The sequence below is a fragment of the Pangasianodon hypophthalmus genome, chromosome 26 (genome assembly GCF_027358585.1).
Source record: "Pangasianodon hypophthalmus isolate fPanHyp1 chromosome 26, fPanHyp1.pri, whole genome shotgun sequence".
Classification (NCBI taxonomy): domain Eukaryota; kingdom Metazoa; phylum Chordata; class Actinopteri; order Siluriformes; family Pangasiidae; genus Pangasianodon; species Pangasianodon hypophthalmus.
Genome location: NC_069735.1, coordinates 15,416,415 through 15,442,325, shown reverse-complemented (window position 1 = coordinate 15,442,325; position 25,911 = coordinate 15,416,415). Strand labels below are relative to the sequence as shown.

The window sequence follows — 25,911 nt, the reverse complement described above, 5'->3', positions numbered from 1 at the left end:
TACAGGTTCACACAAGCATCATTTCAATATCAGAGTTTTGATTTGTAGTTTTCAATGTAAACCTATAATATATTATAATGTTGCCATACCAACCATTAAGTGTATCCCTAATATTGGCTTAGAAACAGGTAGCTGGCTAGCTAGCTTATCACACGGTTTCGTTAGCTGTAAGTGTCCAATCACTGTGTCATCATTCTCTAATAATTTACATATCGATCGTGATTGGTCTAAAGCTGTTAGGCCTGCTTTGCGACATCACAACCCGAGCTCATACTTAGCCCCGTCCCTGATAACTGTTTTATACCCCAGAGTTCAAGGAAAAAAAACAACAAAAAAAAAAACACTTTAACAGTGAAACGTTTTAGAGCTGAGATGACTTTAATGTTTTAGTAGATAGTTTTGTTAAATCATAAAGTCTCCTTTACAAAACAACTGTACATCAGTAATTGTATAAATGAGTTCAGTTCCACACACACACACACACACACACACACACACACACACACACACACACACACACACACTCTAAAACCCACACAAACAATGTTCCGGCTCTATTTCGTCCTCTGTTTCTTGCGGGCGTGAAACTGCGCAGTCTTGTTCTTCACAGACTTGATGAGCAACGATAGACTCTGGTCCAGGATTTTACTCGGGGCCACCGATGTTGTCGAATCTGTTGTCGTCTCTCCACCATCTGTGCTCTCTTTCTCCTCTGGTTTCTTGCTGGGTTTCTCCTGGCTCTGGAGCGCCTCCTGCTGGCTGCGCTGCTGCTCCTCCCGCCGTTTCTGCTTCTCCTCCAGGATGCTCTGAGTACCTCTGGTCTTCTTGTAGGCCGGGTCTGAGGGGTCCAGGTTGTACAGGTGGGACGTGAACATGGCCTGGAAACGCGGGTCCTCCAAGTCCACCTGTTCGTAACACACACCAATAGATGGGGAACATTTATAATAAAGCTTTATCATTTTCATTGTGATCAGGATTTATAGCGATTAAACATAATTTCCATGCTACAAAAATGAGACTTTTACAGCGAAGTGATATTGTGTTTTTTTCTGCAAGCAGGATGCATGTGATGTGTCTTAAAGCTCTGTATGACTGACAGGCCTGGAAAATAACATGGTAAGCAATTTATTTCTTTAAAAAAAAAAACAGTAGCTGTATAGCATTCTGTTATGCGATTAATTAGAGAAAGCTGAGCGTGTTTGGTCGCTGACCTTGAAGTTGTCCTCCTCCAGCAGCGTGTTGTTCTTCAGGAGCTTCTTCCTCTTCTTCTTGCTCAGGTTCTGCTGCTCCACGATCTGATCGTAATTAAAATGCCGGTGCTTCTCGTCTTCATCGTCGTCCATCAGGAGAGCCATTTCAGCCTGAAACCACACACACAATTATTATACCTGCACTCTTATCCTGAATCTATTATAACTCGTGTTCTGTTTGGATCAAAATATATTTTCCCCCTCAGATGAAGATAACACAAATGATGCAGAATCACTCGTATAAATCACTGTTCGGTGCATACCTTCTGTTTCTCTAGCTCCGCCTCCTCCTCCACTGTTAGTTGCTCCTCCCCCTTTTTGTTTTTCTTCGATTTCTTGACTTTCTGGGCCGTCCCTGTTTCACACGAGGGATCAGGTTCATAAAAATCATTAAAACAACACGACGGCGGAGGATATGAAACGCAGAAAGACCAACACAGAGAGCAAAAAGAGGGATGAGAGTAAAAGGAGAATTTGGGACTGACCAGTAGATCCTCCCAGCTCCTCAGAGAAGAAGGGGTCATTGAGGTCAACGTCAGGAGGAAGTTCATCATCACTGATAGCAGCCTCATCCTGAGCCTCGGCTTCCTGTGCAAAACAACAGTTTCTTTCCTTTACGGCGTAATTATACACAAAATCAAAAATAAAAGTGTCATTTGTAATCTGTTCCATGAATATGTAATAATAATCCTAATTTATATCTCTACAATGTTCATGCTGCGATTACGAATAGCAACTTACACACAAGTTTAACACGACATTTATGAATCATTGGTTAATTTCGCTAGTTACACTTTTAGGGGTGTGGCCAGACAAATGGCTCCCGAGCGTTAGGGGGCGGGGACATGTGAAGAGTGTCAAAGGAAAAAGGGGCAGGGCTAAGAGTAACAATATTGCATAACCTATAAAATGCCTTCTTCACCTTCTTTCCTTTCCTCTTCTCATTCTTCTTCTCCTTTTTCTTCTCCAGAAACTCCTCCCACGGAGTCATTTTGTCTTTTCCCTCCATCTTCTTCTTCACCAGTTTCTCCGCGCTCTCCTTCAACCCTGATGGAAAAGAGACACACATCAGCACCAACACGACGAAATCCATCCTCCTCCGCCGCTTCCAGTGATGAACACCACGTGCTGAACGGACGTACCTGGGACCCACGTGATCTCCATCTCCATGTCCTTGTCCTTCTCCTTCCTCTCTTTATCCTGGATGCTCTGCAGGAGCTGGCGGTATTTACTGATCTGCTCTTCCTCCTTCTTGCCCTTCTTCCCTCCTTTCTTCTCCTCCATCACACACTCCACCGGCTTCACCTCTGAGAGGGACACCAGAAGAACAGCTCAGCTAAACCATGCTAACACTGCAGATCTTCAGCATGTTAGCTCAGATGTTTTGAACTTTAAAGAACCGTTCAGAACAAAAATAAATTGTATGTTTATTTTCCAAAAACGTAGACACGTTTAGAGTTTGCTTTGGTTTTTGGCCTGGAGCAATGACGCTAATGTAGCTAGCATCTCAAGGTTAGCTTGTAGCTACTAGTTTAGCATTATCCCAAATGCCTCAAAGGCTATTGTTTGGCTCATCAAATATTAAAACAGCATATTAAAAACTAAATCTTGGAATTACTGGAATCTGATCATCTGAATCAGTTTGAACAAATTATTCTGTCATCAGCTGTTAGGCCACGCCTACTTCCTGAGTCTGACACCAAACTGAGGAAGTGCTGAGGAAGACAGTGATTTCAATATGGAGCTGCAAATGTTTTTTTTTTTCATTCACTGTGATGATTTAAATATCTTCGACTACAGTAAAGCTTTGTTTGGATTTTAGAGGAATGTCATGACCTTCAGCGCTCACCTTCTGCCTCGACCTCATCATCCTCATCCTCACTGGAGGAAGCGAGGTAGGCCTGGAAGTCCATGTTCAGCAGCTCGTCCTTGTTGAAATTCTTGCTGAGGGTGGTGATGCGATCGTGATCCGTCTCGTCCCACGTTAACTCCACCTGAACAGCACACACACACACACACACACACACACACACACACACACACACACACACACACACAGCGACACTTAAATCACTTCCTCTTCCTTTTATTTATTTATTTATTTTTTTAATTAACCTTCTCATTAAAGTAGGATTAGAACATCAGAAATTCAGTTCAGAGTGCCATAATGTGTTCATAAAGAAATTCTTTACACGTCTTGCTTTCTATGGCCTACGCTATGATTTTTCTCGAATTGGCAGAACAAAAGAATAAATTACTTCTGGGTTTGCTGTTATAGAAAAATAATTAATTAATGGCTTACAGAATTTATACAGTACTACCAGTTTATACAGAGCTACTGATCTCACAACAGTGTCACTTAAGACAACATGAAACATTGTTCTTTTGCAATGTGACATATTGTCAAGTTCACTATATGGCCAGAATTATGTGGGCACCTGATCATCACACCCATATGTGCTTGCTGAACATCTCATTCCTGATTTATTCCTTCTTTGCTGTTATAATAAGCTCCACTCTTCTGCGAAGGCTTTCCGCTAGATGTTGGAGCGTGGCTGTGGGGATTTGTGTTCATTCAGCCACAAGAGCATTAGTGAGGTCAGGCGCTGATGTTGGGATGTCGAGGAGGTCTGGGGTTCATTCGGTGTTCCAGTTCATCCCAAAGGTGTTCAGTGGGGTTGAGGTCAGGGCTCTGTGCAGGACACTCGAGTTCTTCCACTCCAACCTTAACACACCAAGTCTTCATGGAGCTCGCTTTGTGCACAGGAGCATCGTCATGCTGGAACAGGTTTGAGCCTCTTAGTTCCAGTGAAGGGAAATTGTAAAGCTACAGCACACAGAGACATTCTATACAATTCTGTGTTTCTAAATTTGCTGCATCAGTTTGGGGAAGAACCACATATGGGTGTGATGGTCAGGGGTGCACATACTTTTACCATATAAGGCATTAGCTTGTGATCAATAAAAAAGGACTGCTGCCTTGACAGCCACCACCGACGGCAGCCATTTTAGATAAGGCGGAGATAACCCTGCTACTGTTACTGTTTATTAGTCATTCTCACTACGACGTGAACAGGACTCGGCGTTTACTGTTCTCTAACAGCTGGGACTGGGGGAGAGGGAATCAGGATATACGGTCCGTTTTGAATTCAGGTCACCTTTAAAGGTGCAGTAAGCAGTTCACAGTGAATAGCGAGACAGGACTAGCGGACCTTAGCTGTAGTGGTGGCGGTGGAGGTGAACAGTTTGGGTTTGTAGGTGGACAAATCCACGTCCGTCGCTGTGTCTTTCGGCTCATCTTCAAACATCATGTCGTCAGGGATGAACCTGTAATTAAGGTTCATATAACACACACACACACACACAATTAAACATTTTATTCAGAGATATGACCTGTGAATGACCTCATTAAAAGAAAAAAAAAAACATTCTGGCTAATTCTGTACTAATGAGTCCTGACTAGCTTTCATTCACCAGGTAAGGAATGAAACACTGAGGGTCATGCTGTTATAGCAAAATAATCAACGATGTGGTAGTGTGATGAAGCGAAATCACTATGACCACTGATTATTTTCAAATAACAGCACGTCCCGAAGCGTTTTTTTCTTCCTCAGCTGGCCAACATGCTTGCATGTGTCTCACCGCAGGTCCAGCGTAGAGCAGCTGCTCTCGTACTCGAAGCCGTCGCACTCCTCGTAGATTTTGGCGGCGGTTTCGGGCGAGTCGCACTCTACCACGGCGTAGTAATAACGCAGACGCTTAAACTGATAATCTCGCACCTTCTCCCTATAGATCCTAAAACACAGGAAAGGGCAGACAGGATTACAGCCTTTTATTCACTGTTATTGTTTACAATCGTGTTTTCTGAAATCAATACTGCGCACTGAATAGTGTTCAATATGATAAAAAAAAATATACATCATATGGTTTATTGACATTTAGGTTTGCTAACAAAGTGTAAACAAAACAGTAACATGGACATTTGGTACTAAAAATAGATTTTAACGTCCAATCTGCTTCCAAGCTTCAGAACAGTTATTAATTATAAGAGATATTAATTATCACAATATCAGTATTATATAGTCACATCGGCCCGCCCTCGTACTCGTACTGGATGTTGTGATGAGATAGCCTTTTTGACGTTAAAATATGTTTTGCATGTCTTCCTCACGGTTCCCTGAGACATAGAGGCATTGTTTTAATGTCAGCGAGTGCCAATATTTTTTATCTCTGTGAAAAGACACTAAATGTAGAGTACAAATTTTGTCCAATGACATTACAATATGGCAAAATGGCACAAAAAGTCATAACTTTTCTGTGGTTGAATCCTAAATGGTGTCATCCTGTGCATTTAGGGCACTAGGGAGGGTGCAGAGTGCTACGGAGTTGTACCCTATGTAGTGAGCTAACAGAGTGAATGAAAAGAAAACTTAAAGATGGCATTTATTCAGGTGTATACAGGTATACATGTGTGTATATATGTGTTTGTGTGTGCATGTGTGTGTGTGTGTGTGTGTGTGTGTGTGACCTCTGTTCCTCAGTGTCTGCGTCTGGGTCGTCTGGGAGGCTGGTGAGCTCCAAAGGGCCCTGAGTCTGCTCTGCCTTCAGCCTCTCTTTACCGAACTCTGAGGGGTAGATCTAACACACACACACACACACACACACAATTATACACAGTTATATAGAGAGCAGTTAGGGTAGATGATGAAGAGAAGGAGGAGGCAGAGGGGTGGAGTTACCGTGACGGACAGCACCACTCCTCCTTTAGGTTTGAAGGAGCTGAACAGAGCCAGCAGGTCTTTAGCTTTGAGCCGGTCCCAGTTCATGTTACACACCGCTAACCTGCAACTGACCTACACACACACACACACACACACACACACACACGATTACTCACACTTTGAGCACACTGCCACATATAGTACAATTATTCTGTCTGTCTGTCCATCTGTCTGTCTACTTATCCATCCACTGAACATCCTCTCTGCCTACCTACTTATCCATCAATCTAACCATCTGTCTGTCTGTCTATCCGTCCATCTGTCTGTCTGTCTATCCGTCCATCTGTCTGTCTGTCTATCCGTCCATCTAACCATCTGTCTGTCTGTCTTTCCTTCCATCTGTCTGTCTGTCTGTCTGCCTGTCTATCAATCAAACCTCCCATCTGTCTACCTATGCTTCCATTTTACCCTGTGTGTGTGTCTGTCTTTCTGTCTGTCTACCTACCTATCCATCCATTTAAACATCTCTCCATCTTCCTATCTATCCAATTAACAGTCTGTCCATCTTATGTCTGTCTGTCTACCTATCCATTCATCCAACAGTGTCTATCTGCCTGCCTATTTATCCATCCATCCATCCAACAGTCTGTCTGTCTGTCTATCTGCCTGCATATCCATCCAACTAACCTGTCTATCTATCCTTCCATTTTCTGTCTATCTGTCCATCTAACTATCTGTCCATCTAACCATTTCTCTACCTGCATTTCCTTCCATCAAACCTTCTGTCTGTCTGTCTGTCTATCCATCCATCTGTCTGTCTGTCATCCTATACTTCCATTTGTCTATCCATCTATCTGTTCTTCTAACCATCTGTCCATCTAAGTGTTTCTCTGTCTGTCCACTCATCCATCCACCCGTCTGTCTATCTATCCATATAACTGCCTGTCGCTCTATCTGTCTATCTGTCTATTTATTTCATTATTTTCTGATTTGCCTTTAGTTTCTTTCATTTCAGACGTGGTCACTTATCATGTCTAATCATGTCACTTATTCTTATATTATTAATTTATTCTCAATTATTCTTATGTCACACACACACACACACACACACACACAGAGTGGTAGAGTGTGTCTGACCTGCTCAGTGCGTGGCGCGTCCTTCCACATCTCCCCCCAGTCGTGTTCAATCTCCTCTTCCTCATGACGCAGGAAGTCCTCCACCTCATCCTCCTCCTCCTCATCCTCGTCCTCAGAGCTCGTCTCGATGTTGCCTTTTCCTCGGGCCAGATCAGGACCGCTGTCACTGTCGTCCTCCGACTCACTCCCGTCTTCATCATCTTCCTCAGCATCTTCATCATCACCTTCTTCTTCTTCCTCAGCATCTTCATCATCAACATCATCCTCATCATCATCAGCGGAGAGACCCACTCCTTTGTCAGTGTCGCTATATTCTTCTTCATCATCCTCCTCCTCAAGTTCATCATCATCTTCTGTGGAAATAAAACAATCAGTTGCACAGCGTCCCGGTGAACATCAAGCCACAACAAATCCCAGGAACTGCTCTGAGGAACTCGCTGGAGCCGAACTAACCGAATACCACACTCTGTGTCACGCTGTTACAGGAAAATAATCAGTGATGGAGTGGTGACAGTAACTCGGATTCATCACACCTCCCCATCACTGATTATTTTCCTACGACAGCACGTCCCCAAGTGTTTTATTCTCATTACACCGCAGCAATTTACCAAGACTAACAAAAACAACACATCATACTTTTTTATCCATTTATAGTTACGTTTGATGCTGTGGAATATCTGCAAAACAACTTGGTTCATGGACGTTTTTCCAGCGACCGCCACACAGGTCCCTGTGAATGAGCTGTTACTATAGAAACGATAAACTGCTAGAACCTAAATCTAAACCTGTGATGTGCAGCTGCACTACTGTCAGAGCTGCTGTTAGAGAAAATTAATCAACACCTTCTGACCAATCAGAATCCAGAATTCAACACTGCTGTGGTATAAGTGATGTGGTACAGAGGCTCAGAAAACTGGACAGTACATGTCTATAAGAGGAAAAACTGGTGACATCAGTGTGTGTGTGTGTGTGTGTGTGTGTGTGTGTGTGTGTGTGTGTGTGTGTTTTACCTTCTTCAACGACTCTCACTCCTTTAACTGGCTCTGCTCTTCTGATCTTCTCACACTCTTTGGATTTTAATGCCTCTTTCTTCACAGCTTTCTTAGTCAAAGGCTCCTCCCCCTTTTCAAGCTCCTCCTCTTCATCCTGAAGCTCATCCTCCTTTGCTTTTGCTTTTACTTTCTTCTTCTTCTTCTTCTTCTCCTCCTGCTCGGCGTCAGTGTCGCTCTGCTCCGAGTCGGACAGTTTGTAGAAGCGTTTCAGGTCCTCGGTGGACGTGTGGTTGACGGGACGGCCGCGTTTGTCCACCGTGTACTTCAGCTTGAAGCGCTCGTCGTGGAACATGGACTGGAAGCGCTTGTCGATGCGCACTTTCTGCTCCACGTCCGGCATCTCCCAGAAGCGGGGGTCCTTCTTGACGCGGGCGAAGCGCTCGTCAGCGCTCAGCTCTTTCTTAGACGACATGATGACGCTTTGTTTACAGACACAAACCTGGACATATATACAGGAGACGTATAAATAATACAGATGGACAGAAAGACGACTAACACTGTGTGTGACTACTTTTACATTTTATAATCAGGTTTTAACGCAACGTTTATATGAAATGCTACACAAAATGATGTAATGGTTTGTAGGCAGCTGTAAGTGCAGCATCTCTACATCACATGGGTTATAATTTGAGAATTAAAAAAAAAAAAAAAAGGTCTTTGTCAGGAAAAAAATGTTTTATCTCAAGATCTCAAGGAAAGCAATCATGTTTCATTAACTCGTGATAATGTTGAATAACGGAAGGTGACAACCTTTAAATTGTGTAAATAAATTATTTAAATCCATGACCATTTACAGCTTTTGAAAAAAAATGCATTGTGATTACTGATATTCTGTAATCATCACTTATAAGATATGTAAGGAATAAAACACTCTGTATCATGCCGGTATAGGAAAATAATCAATACATGAAGCAGGTTTACTCTTACAATCCTGAAGCTGATTATTTTCCCATAACAGCACATCCTGAAGTGTGTTACTCCTCTTACGCCACAGCAACTTCCAATAATTACAATTATTCATTCATTAATGAACAACATGTCATAGTTTTTAACCATTTGTTGTTACATTTAATGTCATGGAACAAGTTAGATCCTGTTCTTGCAGCTATAAACAGTCGTTCCCTCACCAGTCTGTCTCTTTTCTCTCTCTTACAGTTAATAGGAAATAAATAAATAAAAATAAATAAATAAAACTAAAATGCAGTTTGTTGTCTTTTATTACAGAGAAACTGAAAGTGTAATCTCCTCTGTCCTGAAGATGTCAGAAAAAAACCTAAAGTTACAGCTTCACCTCTGACTGTTACAAAGCGCTGACACTGGAGACTCCTTCCATCAATGTTAAATAAACGTCTCCTTACAGAAAACTTCACCATCTCAATGATTCTTCACAGGAAACAGTGTGAAAATGTTTAAGCTTTTCTTGCTGTAAATAAGATATAAAGTAAACCTATTGTGTTTTAACTCACATTCAAGGAACAGGTCAGAGGGAATATAACAATATTAAATAAAATAGTTTAGTTTTTAGAGATAAACAATAAAATGGAGGTACAGTGGCTATTCTTCTAATCCAGAAAGGAAGGGGGTGCAAACTTTTGCACTCAGTCTAAGTGTGTGACAAGGTGAAAGACAGTATAACATTCCTATAGTGTTTAATGTAAACTGTTATTGTACAACAGTGCATCAGTAACATTAACACAGATACCGCACACACTCATACATCATCATCATCATCATCATTAGCGCTTAGCATTCTGCTAACTGACAGAAAGAGACAAAACGGGTAAATAAATAAACTCAGTTCTGCTGAGTTTTAAAATTTAACTCCAGTAAACAGTGTAAAATGAAGCGAACACGCAAACACACTCACCGACTCAATATTTATACATCACGCACGATTCCTCGCTATACACGTGTTTTCCCGTGATGCACCAACTACTTCCGCTATCCCCCTAAGCCACGCCCCACTACGGCAAGCAAGAAGACTCACGCCGGGCCACGAATAAACCTCACGCGCTGGTGTTCGGATTAAAGCTGTTAGAATGGTTGGTAATTATTTACTAAACACAAATATTATTTATATTATTATTAATATCTTGTTTTTAATAAACTTCAAATAAGTAAGTAAGTAAGTAAATAAATAAATAAATAAAATGATCATTCAAAGAGAGATCTACAAAAAAAACTATTTATATTTTTTCCATATAAAATGTTTCTGCATAAATGAATTAAGGTGTTTAGTCATTTTTTAAAGTTAAATTTTTTAAATTTATTTAAATTTATTTAAAAAATGAAAATCTATTTAAAATTAAACTGATTTTATTGCAATGCATACACACACAACAGTCTCTAGAGTTTACACAGATTGGTGCAGAAAAATTAAAAAAAATTAAAAATACCCAAATTGGACAGCTGAAGACTGGAAAAAGAGCAAATGAGTTTTTTTTTTTTTTTTTTTTTTTGATCTGCAACTGTCCTGTTTGGGTGAGTCTGTGCCCACGATAGCCTCAGATTCCTGTTCTTGGCTGACAGGAGAGGAACCTGATGTGATCTTCTGCTGTGTAGCTCATCCACTTCGAGGTTTGATGTGTTGTGCATGCTGAGATGCTTTTCTGCTCACCACGGTTGTAAAGAGTGATTATATGAGTTATTATATCCTTCCTGGCAGCTCGAACCAATCTGGCCATTTTCTTCTACCTCTCTTATCAACAAGGCGTTTCCACCCAGAACTGTCACTCACTCAACGTTTTTAGTTTTTCGCACCATTCTGAGTAAACTCTAGAGACTGTTGTGTGTGAAAATCCTGGAGATTTTATGAAATATTGAAACCAGCCCATCTGGTACCAACAACCATGCCGTGGTTAAAGTCACAGACGTCACACATTTTCCCTATTCTGATGTTTTATGTGAACATGAGTACATGATTTTATGCACTGTGCTGCTGCCGTGTGATTGGCTGATTGAATAACTACATGAATGAGCAGGTGTATATCCTATTAAAGTGGCCACTGAGTGTATATACTAAAGGTGTAAAAGTTGTACCCTTCATGATACCACATCAGTGACAAGGAAAAGTATATTTTGGTATCTTTATTTCTAAGAGTGTAGTGTGACACGTTTGGGATAAGTGCAGCACTGTGATTTAGGGGAAGTATATTTGATTCCTAACATTACATTGCTCTCTTACGCTTCAAATTATTGCCTAGAAGAGCTCCATCCATCCATCTATTTTCTGTCCCGCATATCGTGCACAGGGTCGAGGGTTAGACTGGAGCCTATCCCAGGGGACTCGGGGCACAAGGCGGGGGACACCCTAGGGGGTTCGCATCTATGTCACCTTTTTCCCCCCTGAAGCTTCCTTTAGGTGTGCTTTTCAGCGTTCACACACTCATATTAATGCTGTGCAAAGTTTGCAGCATATCTAAAATAACATCATATGAATGTTCTTGATACAAATAAGCACAAATAAAAGACTGAGATGATTCATTTAGGCTCATATTTCACCTTACTGTACATTTCCTCCAGAAAATCCTGGTCATAACATACAATTACTTCCATGCCAACTTGAAACACACAGCACAGAGGATAAGGTAAAAAGGGCATTAAGCACAGAGCATGCAAACATTTAAAAAAAAAAAAAAAAAAAAGCTTGAGATGTATAAATTATTTTTCAAAATGTAATAATGTACAACAAATGAGGCAAAACAAGATACAAACTTGCACATCAGAAATAAGCAGAACTTATTATGTCTCTTGAAAACCTGTTTTTAAATGAATGTATGTATGTATGTTTATTTATTTATTTATTCTTTTATTCATTCATTCAATGAAAACCAAGAATATTACAAGATGGCATTCAAGTGACAATCAACTCAATCAACTTGATAACAGGGGCTTAGACACAACATTAATATTAACCAGGAGATTTAAGAAGAAAAAAAAGAAGGTATTGAGTGTATAAAACAATGACTTGCTCATATGTTAAAAAAAAAAAAAAAAAAAAAAAAAAAAAAGACACTCAGTGGCGCCACCTGCTGGTGTGATGATGTAACTTACAGAAAGCGTCACTGAACGATTCACTGATTCACTGAATGATTCACTGAACGACTCAGTGATCGAATCTTTCTGGGAAACAGATTGAAAAGATTTGATTCCCTGGGTGTCTGTCAGAGACACTGAGTCCTGCTACACAGGCAGCATATACAGTGAGCTCTGCTGGTTAGACCTGTGTGAAAGGTAAGTCAGAGAAGAGAGGCTGTGAGTAAAAGCTCTGATGTTTGTGCTGAGGATGCAGTCAAAGCCAATCTGTCAGCATTTAATCAGCATGTGTAGATATATCAACTATATCACAGGTAGTACAGGGTTAGTGTAACACTGCATTTGTTCTGGTTAATGTACAGTAATGGTGTTTTTTTTACATGGTTTTCAGAGGTTTAGCAATCAGATTAACCCACATTTGTGAACTGTTTTGTTTCCCTGCTGGCAAATGCCACACCCTCCAGGGAGCGCGCGCATAACAGGGCTGTTACTGCTGTCAGCTCATGTAAAAGTGCACAAGGAGGACTTACCCTGATGCCCCACAGGATAAAGAGACTCAACACAAAATCCTGTTTAGGATATACAGTACTGTGCAAAAGTCTTAGGCACCCTATTTATTTTTTTTAGTACAAACTTTGTTATAGATTTGTATTTTATGACTTCTACATTATTGATTCAGTATAAAACCATTTTAGATTCCAAACATTAGTTTTCCAGCACAAAATTAAATGTTACAGAAAAATGTTTGTATGTCAGTAAAGAAAGCAGCAGATTCCATAAGAGACACTTTTCAGATAAAAACATCCAGTAATGAAGGCTGCTCAGATGGGCTGGTTTGAGTACTTCAGAAACAGGTGTTCCTATTAAATTGGACTGTGAGTGTGTTTAAGTATACATATATTATACACACACACACAGTGGGTTTATCCGAATGGTAAGTGCTGCCCCTGTTAACTTAAATGTAGCCTATACCTAGTTATCTAAGAATTTCATCTAATCTTTAAAATTTTGTTACAAAAAATACAAAATTGTCTTGTTTATTACAAGAAGCCAACTTGTACTATATTTCCCCCTCAAACAACACACAGTCAAGCCAAACTGCAAAAGGTTCAACTAAATTACTTTCTGATAAATTGTAAAAAAACAAATAGAAAAACTGTTTCTGTTTCTGGTTGCAGCTCTGTCTTGATGGTGTAACATTCCAGAAAATACATTTTGATGCAAAAGCAACACCAAAAAGCGCAGGTGTAGAATACCCCAGAGGTAATACCCCTGATTGAATAAACAGTCCACATACAACAGTTTCTCTTGTATTTAAATAAAAATAACAATTAAAGCTGCAAGCAGCATTTTCGGGGGCCAAGCACCCAGACTCGGTGAGCCACACATTCACAGACATGCTACAGTTGTTGCCTAAGCAATCACAGGAAAGCAGAGTCATAACTTTAGGTAAAGGGATTCAAGAGTGATTTGTAGTTTCACTCATGATGTGTATGTGTTGACCAGGAACAGTGCTGGAATTCTCTGACTGTAGGAGGAAAGGTCTAGATGACCAAATGGGCAGCAGGGTGGCATTGCTGCAGCATTGTTTAGACAGGTGTCAAGATGATGTGACTCAAATTTGGTGAAGATTGGACAAAATTTGCAAAAAAAAAAAACTGTTTTTGACAAAATCCAAAATGGCGGAAATTGACGTGGAAATCCTGCACAGTATGAATTTGCAGCTCTTTCAGTCTTTGGAAGACGAGATGTGCTGGACAGAACATAACTTCGAAGTCGTTTGTCATCGTTGTGTTATTCTGGAGAGTCTCTAGGGGAACGTGACAAGGTATCGACAAGGTACATGCGTTTTCCCTTTTTGTATGTGATCGTGAAGTTGTACTTTTGCAATCTTAGCATCATACGTTGCAGCCTTGCTGGAGCTGTGTAGATGGGCTTGTTAAGGATTGTTACAAGTGGCTGGTTGTCTGTCTCAATGTGAATTTGTTTATCATGTATGAAGTCATTGAATTTGGTGCTTGCAAATACCACAGCAAGAAGTTCTTTTTCGATCTGCTCCGCAGCTCCAAGTCTGAACTGGGAAGCATCACAGATGAGTGTGACAGGTGTCTGAACCTCATAGTATTTCAGGGTAGGAGGAATACTACGATAACTTGCTAAGGTTTGGTATAAACCTTCCTAAGTAAATGATCATACCCAGGAAGCTCTGCAGTGCATTGATGTTGTCTAGCGGCTGCATTTCTGTGATTGCTTTTTGTTTTTGCTGGGTCTGGTCGTAGTCCCTTGCTTGTGAAAATGGGACCAACATAGCTCACCTTGTTTAGGCGGGATCTGCACTTTTGAGGATTCAATCTTAAGTTTAGTTCACGAGCACGATCTAACACTTTTCTTAGATTTATGTCATGTGCCTTCTCACCATTGCCTCCCACAATGATGTCATCTACTATCATTGCACAAAGGTAGCTAGCAAAGATCTGGCATAACATTCGAAGAAATCTGAATTGTCCAAATGGCGTAGTGAACCTAGTCAGTAGATAAGACTTCATCTGGAAGTAATTGTTGGATGATGATCTGCTTCCATGTTGATCTGCAAGATTCTCATCTTGTTTTACCTGGGCAAATGTCTACAAGGACATGATGTTGCATGAGGCTTCTGTGTCAATTTTCAGTCCAATTGGCTTTCCACTGATTCAAACTGTGCAAGATATTGTGGTTTTCTTTGAGTCAATTCCGAACACGTTTTGATGATTCAAAACAACTCTATCTATATAGAATGGAGTCTTCTCTGTTATCTGAAGCTATGGCAAGATCAATTTGGTTTACAGTCTTTTTTAGACTTCAAGGACGATGAGCTTTCTCTGATTTGCAGCATTTTTGGAAGTGGTTCCATTTGTTGCACTTGTGACATTGCTTCCCATACGCAGGACATTTCTCCCTTTTGCCTCATGATTGCTTCCACAGCTGGTGCAGTTATGAATTTATTGTGGGGCAAATTTGTCTACATGTTTGTATTTAGGAGAACGAAACAGTTTTCTTTTTACTGTTCGTGTTTGCTGAGTTGTGCTTTGGTGCAGCTAGTGTTTGTGTGTGCTGATCCATCAGTTCATGTATTTGGCATATTTCAATGGCTTTGGTCAACTCGCAGCAGCGATGAATATATAAAATTCCTGCTCAAACACACGCCAGTTTTCGGCGATATTGCCATCAAGGACAAGTGGATCAGGTCTGCGGAAGCCTTCGGCCAGATTTTATTGTACGATGAACAATGTGCTCTAAATCTGGCTGTACTCGACGGGAAATGACCGCTTCCTGTGTGGATGCATGTTGGAAGGGTTTTGAATATCTCTATTACCATGGTCAGTATTCCATACAAAGCACTTGACACCATGTTGAATAATGAGCAATAAGACAAAGGTTCTCTTTAACAAAATGTTTCTTTACTCATAAAGATGCAGGAGTTGAACAGGCACATGTGAAAACCTCTGTTCTCTCTCACTCGCACACACACACACACACACTCACGCCTGCACAGAAGACAAGCTAAAGGAACTTAATCTGAGACTCTGAGAATTTAAAGCAACAGAACACTATTGTGATCCGCAGACACTAACCAAGGGGAAAGGAGAAAAAAAAACAAAAAAAAAAACAGGTGAGAGTATTCAAGAGGGTACATGACAGGGTCATGTGATCTGTTGTAATCTGTGAGGCTGATGGGAGTTGATGTTCAAGATGTCCGAAACTGGCTCGTATCATGTGTTTGTCAACAGACAGTAGATGAAAAATACGCAGACACAAATTTAACATGAATTAAAGAATAGCTAGGAATCTTCACATAAATACACACTGCATTGAAAACATGTAACCTAATAAAATATGATATATTTGAGGTTAAAATGTTTAGGGAAAAAAATCTTTCTTTGCACCTCTGGTCACAATATTGATTATTGATCTATGAAATGATTTAAATGAATGCTCATTTAAATTCAGAAATAAAAAGTGAGACTTTTAGTAGTTATTTCTGCAATATCTGCCATGGCTCATGCTTGTCCAACTTGAAGGCATCATCTCTGCCTCCACCTCACACTGCAAGCAGCTCTTCTCACCATCAGTCAGAGCAAGGCACATTTCATGGAAATGTAATTAAAAAAATACAAGTATTGATTTTCCCACTATAAATCCCCTAAAATGATACTTAAATGGTGTTGTACTTAAGTACTTTACATCGCAGTACAAGTACAAGGTCACTTAGAAGTACAAATATGCCTTTTAATTATGGTGACAATTGTGCCTTTTACAGGAGAGTAATTACATCATGGGTATGTCTTCTTCAACATCACGATGTTCACCACCAACTATGGAAGAGCCGGGTAAGTTGTCACACTGTTCACATTCCAACACCGGAGATGGTAATGCAAAAATGAAATAGCTGTTTTGGGTGACTTCAAGTCATGCTAATCTGTGTAAACTCTAGATACTGTTGTGTGTGAAAATCCCAGGAGATCAGCAGATTCTGAAATACTCAAAGTAGCCCACAGGGCATCAAAAACCACGCCACAAAGTCACAGACTTTAATAAAACTATCATGTTACGGCGTACGCTTCATACACTTCTACAATAGACACTAATGATAATGCTCGGTTTTCTCTTACAGCTTTTGAAAGACCGTGGAGGGAAGTAAATTGGAGGTCAGTATCAATGCATCACTTGTACCTGTGAGGTGTGTATGTGTGTGTGTGTGTGTGTGTGTGTGTGTATCTGCGTGTATTTAAGGGTTCACCAAGGTGTAACCCTTGTAATTATTTTCATATAACAGCATGGACTAATGTGTGTTATTTCATTTATACCACAGTGATTAAAATTTTTTTATTTATTAATGAAAGACACATTGTTCTTTTTAACTGCATATGGTTACATTTAATGTTATGGAACATCTGCAAAACAAGTTAGTTCCTGTTCTCACTTACATTATAGCAGTTATAAACAGTCATTCTCTCACCAGCCCATCTTTTTTTCCTCTCTCTCGAAGTTAATAAGACAAAAAAAAACACCACATCTTATCATATGACTAAAAAAAAACCAGGAAGTGTAACCTCTGTCCTGAAGACTTTCCTGTGTCGGGAAACTGACTTGTACAAAGCACAGACATTAGAGACTCTTTTCATGAATACTAGATAAACATCTCCTTAAAGAAAACTTCATATCAGCGATTATATGCTTTTCTTTGTTAAACAACACCACAGTTTATAAAATCCATTTATTATCAGGCTTAGATCATGGAGATCGTCTGCCATACAGGTCCTTGTGAATGAGACGTTAATATAGAAACGATAACATATTAATACACTAGTTCTAATATATAAGTTGTAATAATTTCACACCTAGACAGGTTTGAAAAAACATGGTCACCTCCATGAAAGTATGTCTTTTGTTTGCTCTGTCAGAGCACATAAAGCTCATAAAAAGCTACATTAACAGCACTTTTACAGTTACAGGCCTGAGTGGCTCTTGGTTCTGTCCTAATGTAATGAACTTCAAACATTCATGCTACATTTTGGACTGAAATTGCAACACAGCAACAACAGCTTAGCAGCAAGCTACCTGGCTAACGTTAGTGATAGCTCATCGCTCTAAAAACCACAGAGATGCACATCGACTTCAGGAAACGCACATCTTCCCCCTCCACACTCATTCTTAATAATTCATTAGTGAGCACTGTCACTTCGTTCAAGTTTCTGGGAACTACGATCACACAGGATCTCAAAAAGGAGATGCATACATCATTCATCAACAAGAAAGCTTAGCAAAGGATGTACTTCTTACGGCAGTTGGCAAAGTTTGATATACCCCAGACTATACTGGTGCAGTTCTATACTGCCACTGCCACTATCTGGTTTGGTGCAGCCTCCTGCAGAGAGAAGAGGAAGCTGCGACGCACTATCAACTCCGCTCAGAAAACCATCACCTGCAGTCTGCAGTCACCACTTAGACAAAGAGGCGAGCAGGAAAAATCATCAGTGACCCCTCCCACACTGCTAATTACCTATTCCAAAAACTACCATCAGGAAAGCAGTTCTGCTCCCTGATAACAAAAACCTGCACGCCATCGAAACGGCTTCTTTCCACTGGTAATTTCTGTTATTAACCAGGCAGTATTCAACTACAATCCTGACCTGCCAGTAACAAGCAATCTGCAAATTGTAAATGTTTTTATGAACTATATATCACTGATATTATTTATTACATATTACAGTTTTTCCACTCCGTTTAATGCACCCTGAACTGCATCCAGCTGCTATTTCTATCTTCACTGTAGTGTAAATTACAACAATTACAGCCTACCATTTCCACTTAAGGTGTAATATTTTTATATTCGGTGCAATATTTGTATATTAGGATGGTAATTGTGTTGAATTGCCTGAGATGTGTGTGTTGAATGTATCGTGTTGTGACCGAACACCAAGAAAAATTCCTAATACATGTAAATGTATATAGCGAATAAAATGATTCTGAAACTATAATGTTGATGATTACCTTTTCAAACCAGTGATTAGTACGGTCAGTGTTATAGATTTCACCATGTACTGTGCCGGTTTATTTACTGATCTAAAGCCAATAGAAACTATAAACTATAAACTAATATAAACATACACAAGGGGGACTTAATACTGTTCACATTGTGAGCCACCGTGTTGATTTGATTTTTGATTAGACTTGATTTAAAATTTCGAGTTAAGGGGGTGTTTTTTTGGCTTTTCTTGGTTGTAAGACAGGAAATTATAAGTTTTAACTTTGCCTTGAACACAGCATAAGTACTCTTGGAACGTCACTCATCCAATCAGATTAGTGGATTAGTGTTATATAAAATATATATAATATTAGTTTCTCTCACTACTCTAGTTGTTACGTAATTAGATTAGACTCTCTCTAGACGCCCCCCTTCCCTCCCCTCCCCATCCTGTTGTGTGTTTAAACTGATAAGCTTGCTTTCAAACAAACCATGCAAGAATTTGGTCTACTTGAACCTAAACCCAGGTGCAATGACAGCGTATGACATCTGGGCCTGGTCTTCAGAGAGAAAAGACTTTTAAGCACAAAGTCCTTTGCGAGCTGCGCAGAGAGATACCGCTTAACACTTTACCATATATTTTTGATGCAAAAATGTACTTTATTAGGCTTATGTCCCCTTTTTTTCCTTTCTGTTAGTGATGGAGAACAGATGTTACGAAAACTGAAGGAGTTTCAGTCAACCCAAGGAGTTGACGGTCTCAGGATTTTGGTTGTTGGACCAATAGGTGCTGGGAAGTCTTCCTTTATCACCTCAGTAAATACTGCCCTCCAAGGCCGCAATACTTACCTCGCTCATTCACTCAGCGGTGGTTTCATCCCCACTCTCAAGGTAACAATAAGTCACCTATTCTGAATATCTAACAATCAAATATAGTGTCATTTTCAATTTAAATATAGAAATTGCACTTCTGTTTGTTTTCCAGTACAACATGTACAAGCTGAAAAAAGACACAGATGGATCTTTCTTTCCATTTATGTTCAGTGACACCATGGGTCTGGGAGAAGATTCAAGTGGTGCATACATAGATGACTTAATCAGAATTCTACAAGGTCAAGTGCAAGAGGGATACACAGTAAGCTGACATTCATTTAGTTTAGGCAAATACACAATATTTCCAAGAATGCTATAAAGGTATAAGGTATGTAACTGTGAGATTTCTCCCAGTGTTTATACTGCAGTGTAGTTCACATATATACCACCATTTTGCTCTAAAAAAATTTTATTGATCATCAATGATCATGTAGATCAAGAGTTTCTCTTACAGTTACCCATGATAGCATTGCTGGTTGAAATACATGTTTAGTGAAAATTTGCATCTCTTTTTGACGCCTCTTGAGTTTACAACAGTGCAGTGTTATGATGAACTATCATTTTATTTTCAGTTTAATATTTCAGGGGAGCTGAATGCTGAAAGCAACGACTTTAATGCAACCCTGAGTCTAAATGACAGAGTTCACTGTCTGGTGTTTGTCCTGCCAGCAGACAACATCTCCACAATGCCTGGAGGAATTTTTCATAAAATGAAACTTGTTCTGCAGCGAGCACGTGAATTGGGTGAGACATCATCCTCAAGGTCTAAGGTTCAAGGTTCTTTGTCACATACATCCTGTCATCCTGGTTTTTTTTTTTTACACTGGTTCATTCGCAATAAATTGCCCACATATGGTGGTTTGGGAAAGCATTTAAACCCCTTCAGTTTTTACACATTTAATTTGGATTTCATTTAAAATGGATGAAATTGACTTGTTTTGCCATTAATCTTCACACAATAACCCATACTTCCAATGTGAAAACACATTTTTAGAAATATCTGCAAATTTAGTACAAATCAGACCCTTTATTCACCTTTCTGAAGTACGTGTCCTTCCGAGAGTTTCTCTCATCTCTGTGGAGGACTTCTAAAGCTATGGTAGAGTGGCCACTGGGTTCTTGGTCACCTCCCTGACCAAGATCCTTTTAGCTGTTACTTAGTTTGTCCAGGTTGCCATCTCTAAGACTCATCCTGGTGGTTCCAACCATCTTCCTTTTCACAACAGAATGGAGTCCACTGTGCTTCTGGCAACACTCAAAGCTTTAGAACAGATTTACACTCTTGCACAGTTCTATGTCTCGACACAATTTGATTGTGGAGGTCTAAGTATTCTTGGAATTCCAGGCTTGGTTTTTGGACTGACATGCACTGTGAATTTTTGGATCTCATCCACATAAGTGTGTGCCTTTCTAAATCATGTCCAATCAATTGAATTTGCCACAGGTGGACTCCTGTCAAGTTCTAGAGACGTCTACAAGATAATCAAAGCAAACACTGTGCACCTGAGCTCACTTTGGAATGCCTTGAGTCTAGGATCTGTATACTTATGTAAACTTTTCTCTTAATTTTTTAAATAATTTTTAATAAACCTGCAAAAAAAAAAAAATCTAAAAATGTGTTTGTACTTTGTTTATATGGATTATTGTGTGTAGGTTAATGGCAATATTTAAATTTAATCCATTTTAAATTAAATCTATTACACAATAAAATATGCAAAAACTAAATACTTTCTGAACCTACTCTATTACTCACTGATAAGCTCTATGATGTATTACCATTGATTCAGAATCAAAATCAAAAAGATTTGTTTCAACAAATATTATACAGCTTAACATCAGACAATTAAAACATATGTACATATGAATGTCCTGCACAGGAATTCCTCAAGTCGTCATCATGTCCAAGGTGGATAAAGGATGTTCACTGGTATCAGAGGACCTGAAAAAGATCTACGAGAGCAAGAAAATCAAAGCTAAGGTAAGTATAAGAACCTCATTCAGGTGAACTCACAAAGTTACCAGTCTCTAGCACAGAAACTTAACCACTGATCAGTGCCCTGAAATACAACATGAGCTTTACTATAGATTCATGCAGGTTATTCTGAGTATCTGTCTTTCTAGATGGAGGAGTGCAGTATCAGACTGGGTATTCCAATGAACTACATCTTCCCTGTAAAGAACTACCATGAGGAAATCACCACCAAAGCTGTGACAGATATTCTGATTCTCATGGCAGTAACAACTATTGTGGATTTTGCCAATGACTTTGTAAAAAGGAATGTGTAAAAAGAACAGAAAAAATGATGCATATTGGGAAGTTCTGTGGGAAGCAGAAGAGATTGTATATTATGGAAGATTCCTGTCAATTTGTATAATTGATTCTTTTGAAATAAGTGTGAGGCAACTATATATTTGGTCATTGATCTGCTATTGAAGTGGGTGAAAACAAATAACAACACATAGAATTAAAAGGGTGTACACTAGAGGTGGGTGTGCACAGGACTGGTTTTAAATCCTATTCCCACCTGCTCCCACCATTATTATTTATTTTTGCAGCTCCTCAGGATATATTTTCTGATGAACTTATTCAGATCTATTTCTCAAAATATTAACAAACTACTAATTTAAATCAGCATGCCCCTAATTGGAAGAAAGTGTTTACTGAAGATGAATAAATAAAAGCAGTAAATGGGTCGCTCAGCACTGTGTGAGCATCCTATTCGCGTTTGTGTTAATTAACTTGGCCTGTTTTTTGTCCTGCAAGCTTCATATCTAACTGCATGCATGAAAGTAAAACCCGCCAACATTCACGCTCTTTTTTGGTTTCAGTCCCGATGCATACCTCTAATGTACAAACAAGATAATTCTGTTTGATTGTGAGGAAGTTTATCTCTTCGTTCATAACATTAACATTAACAGGTGTGTTGCATAATACACAACTACAATGATTTCAGTTACTAAGAATGGTAGCAGGTTTTATTCAGTAGTTCGTGAAGATAAAGTATGTTAGAAAACCAAGGCTGTTTGGCTTTGACATAAACTGATATCTGCTAAAACTGATATGACGTGCTGTTTACCAAGGCTAACTCGCTTCCCAAAAGGCGACTGAGTCCAGGAGCCCTGATTAGCTAACATTATTAACAAATGCAAATGTCCATAGCTTATATATGACTTTCACATCTTCACATATATATGAAGAAACACATATATGGTCCATATGTGACAGTGTGTGTAAGGTGAGTCTCTCTCTCTCTCTCTATGAATATATGGATGAAAGAAGAAGCTGTATAGGTTGAGTCTGTTGACTGACAGACTTACCATTCCTGAATTCAAACACTTATGATGTTCAAAAAACTGTCTTGTTGAAAAAGATCTTCAAATAAATCTGTCAGTGCCATTTTGGAGCTTTCTGACTCTTTATTATTGGCCCAATCTGGAATTTTTACCACCGAGTACCATAAAACTGTATCCATTTGTCCTATCACAAGAACATTTGGCGGAAGGCAGGAATGCAACCTAGAAGGAACGTCAGTCCATCTCAAGGGCACCATGCACACACTCATCCCCACCTAGTGGCAATTTACTGTTGCCAATCTAACAGCAAGTTTTTGGGAAGAGGGAGGAGGGTTGTCAGAGTCATGTTTTTATGCTAATTTGGGCTAGTTTTGGGACAAGGTTGCTGGTGGAAAAAGAAAGTCTGCAGGTGGTGTTTTGGGCTAGCTTAAAAGATCTTATTTTAAAACTAATAACTGAAATGAAATCTATTCAACATATAGGCTATGGCAAAAAAAAATGGAAAGTGTAAATGCAGACAGTGGATTCTCATTTATCAATCTTTTAGTAAAGTTTTGTGTAAATGTTTACTTAAGCCAAACCCAACTAAAATTTTCCACCAGATTTACAAAAGTTTCGGAAACGCTGATATTCTTGAGGTAGGAATACTGGATGTGGTGCGAGTCCATCTCATGGCACCATGCACACACTCGTTCACACCAAAGGGCAATTTATTATCGTTAATCCACCTAATGGCATGTTTTTGGGAGGAGGGTTGTCAGGGTCACATTTTTATGCTAATTTGGGCTAGTTTTGGGACAAGGTTGCAGGTGGAAAAAAGCAAGTCTGCAGGTGGTGTTTTTTGGGCTAGTTCACGCGATCTTAAACTTATGAATCAAATAAATGTATCTATGTTGTACAGAACCATGTCAAGTCAAGTCAAGTGGCTTTATTGTCATTTCAACCATATACAGCTAGTTAGTACACAGTGAAACGAAACAATGTTCCTCAAGAAAGCTGTTCATGCATTTTTGACCAATAAATGAACTCTATTGTCACTGTTCTTTCATATAGCAGCAACATTTTGGGGCTGTTTCAGGTGTTTTTTGTGTTTTTGTAGATGTAATTGGGCTGGAAACCAGAGAACCCAGAGGAAACCCACATGGACATAAGGAGAACAAGGAACATGGATGACAGAAATATGCAATATAAACAAATTAAAACATGCATACAAACTACAACTATAGAAAAAACAATCATGTGACATTCATAATAACGACATAAATGTTAACAGTTTTAGGTATTTCATGTTTTTTTTTTTTTTTTTTTACCAATCTGAAAGTAATTATGACTGAGATAACAGACTAGCTGTGTGAATGTTGCTCCATTGCTCCTCTTACACCATTTCCTGAGTGCGACCCAGTTCCATGTTTTACACACAAGGTCTCACTTCGCGGTTCAGGTCCAAATGTGCACTACTTATGCTCAGAAATAATCCAAAATCCCAAACATACTAAAATATCATACCAAATAATATGTTATCTCACTATAGTTTTAAGAACTATGTGAGATTTGTCACATATATTAGTTCATATTTAAAAATGAATGCAAAGGTAGCTGTTTATTCCTTTACATAATTTACAAAGCATGTTTTCTGATGGTTTGTGGGGTTGTGTGTGTGTGCGTGTCCAGATTTCGACACAATCAGCAAGACAATCAGCAGTCTTTTACTTAACAAAAGTGTCTGTAATCTTAGGCACTGTGTGTATTCCAGTACACATTCACAGTAATAACTTGTAACTATATACCGTATATAAACAACTAAAGTGTGTAATTTGTAGGACTGTAAAAGGTATTTGGGAGTGGATGTTGATGGGAGCCTGATTGGATGTGATGGATTTTAAATATGTCAGTTAACTGTAAAAGCAATCAGACTCCTGAACAATACTTCAAACACTAATCACCTGACTCCCCATCATCCCTACTGACTGTTACCCTGTTGTCACACAATGCACAGAGCACCTTACTTACCTACCAACTCAATTTTTATATATTATATACATTATATTTTTATGTATATATATATATATATATATATATATACACACACACACACTATATTGCCAAAAGTATTGGGACACCCCTCCAAATCATTGAATTCCGGTGTTCCAATCACTTTCATGGCCACAGGTGTATAAAATCAAGCACCTAGGCATGCAGACTGCTTCTACAAACATTTGTGAAAGAATGGGTTGCTCTCAGGAGCTCAGTGAATTCAAGCGTGTTACCGTAATAGGTTGCCACCTGTGCAATAAGTCCATTTGTGAAATTTCCTCACTACTAAATATTCCACGGTCAACTGTTAGTGGTATTATAACAAGCAATGGAAGCAATTGGGAACAACAGCAACTCAGCCACGAAGTGGTAGGCCACGTAAAATCATGTAAAAATCTCGTAAAATCAGTGCATGCTGAGGCGCACAGTGCGCAGAAGTCGCCAACTTTCTGCAGACTCAATTGCTACAGACCTCCAAACTTCGTGTGGCCTTCAGATTAGCTCAAGAACAGTGCGTAGAGAGCTTCATGGAATGGTTTTCCACGGCTGAGCAGCTGCATCCAAGCCACACATCACCAAGTGCAATGCAAAGCGTCGGATGCAGTGGTGTAAAGCACGCCGCCACTGGACTCTAGAGCAGTGGAGACGCGTTCTCTGGAGTGACGAATCACGCTTCTCTGTCTGGCAATCCGATGGACGAGTCTGGGTTTGGCGGTTGCCAGGAGAACGGTACTTGCCTGACTGCATTGTGCCAAGTGTAAAGTGTGGTGGAGGAGGGATTATGGTGTGGGGTTGTGTTTCAGGAGTTGGGCTTGGCCCCTTAGTTCCAGTGAAAGGAACTCTTAATGCTTCAGCATACCAAGACATTTTGGACAATTCCATGCTCCCAACCTTGTGGGAACAGTTTGGAGCGGGCCCCTTCCTCTTCCAACATGACTGTGCACCAGTGCACAAAGCAAGGTCCATAAAGACATGGATGAGCGAGTCTGGTGTGGATGAACTTGACTGGT

The 25,911-nt window shown here is 39.6% G+C and overlaps 2 protein-coding genes across 3 annotated transcripts; one reads left to right on the top strand and one right to left on the bottom strand.

Annotated features, from left to right (window-relative positions):
* Nucleotides 1-359: 359 nt before the first annotated feature.
* Nucleotides 360-10,146, bottom strand: esf1 (ESF1, nucleolar pre-rRNA processing protein, homolog (S. cerevisiae)). The gene is made up of 14 exons (XM_053230010.1): nucleotides 10,028-10,146; nucleotides 8,119-8,599; nucleotides 7,109-7,461; nucleotides 5,990-6,103; nucleotides 5,779-5,888; nucleotides 4,893-5,045; nucleotides 4,463-4,577; nucleotides 3,100-3,244; nucleotides 2,393-2,557; nucleotides 2,173-2,297; nucleotides 1,736-1,838; nucleotides 1,514-1,605; nucleotides 1,212-1,361; nucleotides 360-905 (listed from the first exon to the last, which is right to left on the bottom strand). The coding sequence occupies exons 2-14, from the start codon at nucleotides 8,570-8,572 to the stop codon at nucleotides 555-557; spliced, it is 2,430 nt and encodes an 809-aa protein (XP_053085985.1). The 5' UTR covers nucleotides 8,573-8,599; nucleotides 10,028-10,146; the 3' UTR covers nucleotides 360-554.
* Nucleotides 10,147-12,256: 2,110 nt separating this feature from the next.
* Nucleotides 12,257-22,970, top strand: LOC113537242 (interferon-induced protein 44). 2 transcript variants are annotated; one of them, XM_053230198.1, is made up of 9 exons: nucleotides 12,265-12,393; nucleotides 12,660-13,458; nucleotides 16,493-16,562; nucleotides 16,847-16,880; nucleotides 19,399-19,591; nucleotides 19,686-19,835; nucleotides 20,146-20,317; nucleotides 21,451-21,551; nucleotides 21,695-22,970. In XM_053230198.1, the coding sequence occupies exons 3-9, from the start codon at nucleotides 16,508-16,510 to the stop codon at nucleotides 21,857-21,859; spliced, it is 870 nt and encodes a 289-aa protein (XP_053086173.1). In that variant the 5' UTR covers nucleotides 12,265-12,393; nucleotides 12,660-13,458; nucleotides 16,493-16,507; the 3' UTR covers nucleotides 21,860-22,970. The 2 variants fall into 2 exon arrangements, with proteins under 2 accessions (XP_026787442.3, XP_053086173.1); XM_026931641.3 differs by lacking the exon at nucleotides 12,660-13,458 and having other exon boundaries at nucleotides 12,257-12,393.
* Nucleotides 22,971-25,911: the final 2,941 nt, after the last annotated feature.

Excerpts from the sequence above, each read along its gene's own strand:
- esf1 (XM_053230010.1), bottom strand. The coding sequence starts at position 8,572 with ATGTCGTCTAAGAAAGAGCTGAGCGCTGACGAGCGCTTCGCCCGCGTC. Across the intron at positions 3,245-4,462 it reads CCGCCACCACTACAGCTAAG|GTGGAGTTAACGTGGGACGA; the intron begins GTCCGCTAGTCC and ends TGTGCTGTTCAG. Across the intron at positions 2,298-2,392 it reads GGAGATCACGTGGGTCCCAG|GGTTGAAGGAGAGCGCGGAG; the intron begins GTACGTCCGTTC and ends CTTTTCCATCAG.
- LOC113537242 (XM_026931641.3), top strand. The coding sequence starts at position 16,508 with ATGGGTATGTCTTCTTCAACATCACGATGTTCACCACCAACTATGGAA. Across the intron at positions 19,592-19,685 it reads GTTTCATCCCCACTCTCAAG|TACAACATGTACAAGCTGAA; the intron begins GTAACAATAAGT and ends TTTGTTTTCCAG. Across the intron at positions 21,552-21,694 it reads GCAAGAAAATCAAAGCTAAG|ATGGAGGAGTGCAGTATCAG; the intron begins GTAAGTATAAGA and ends CTGTCTTTCTAG.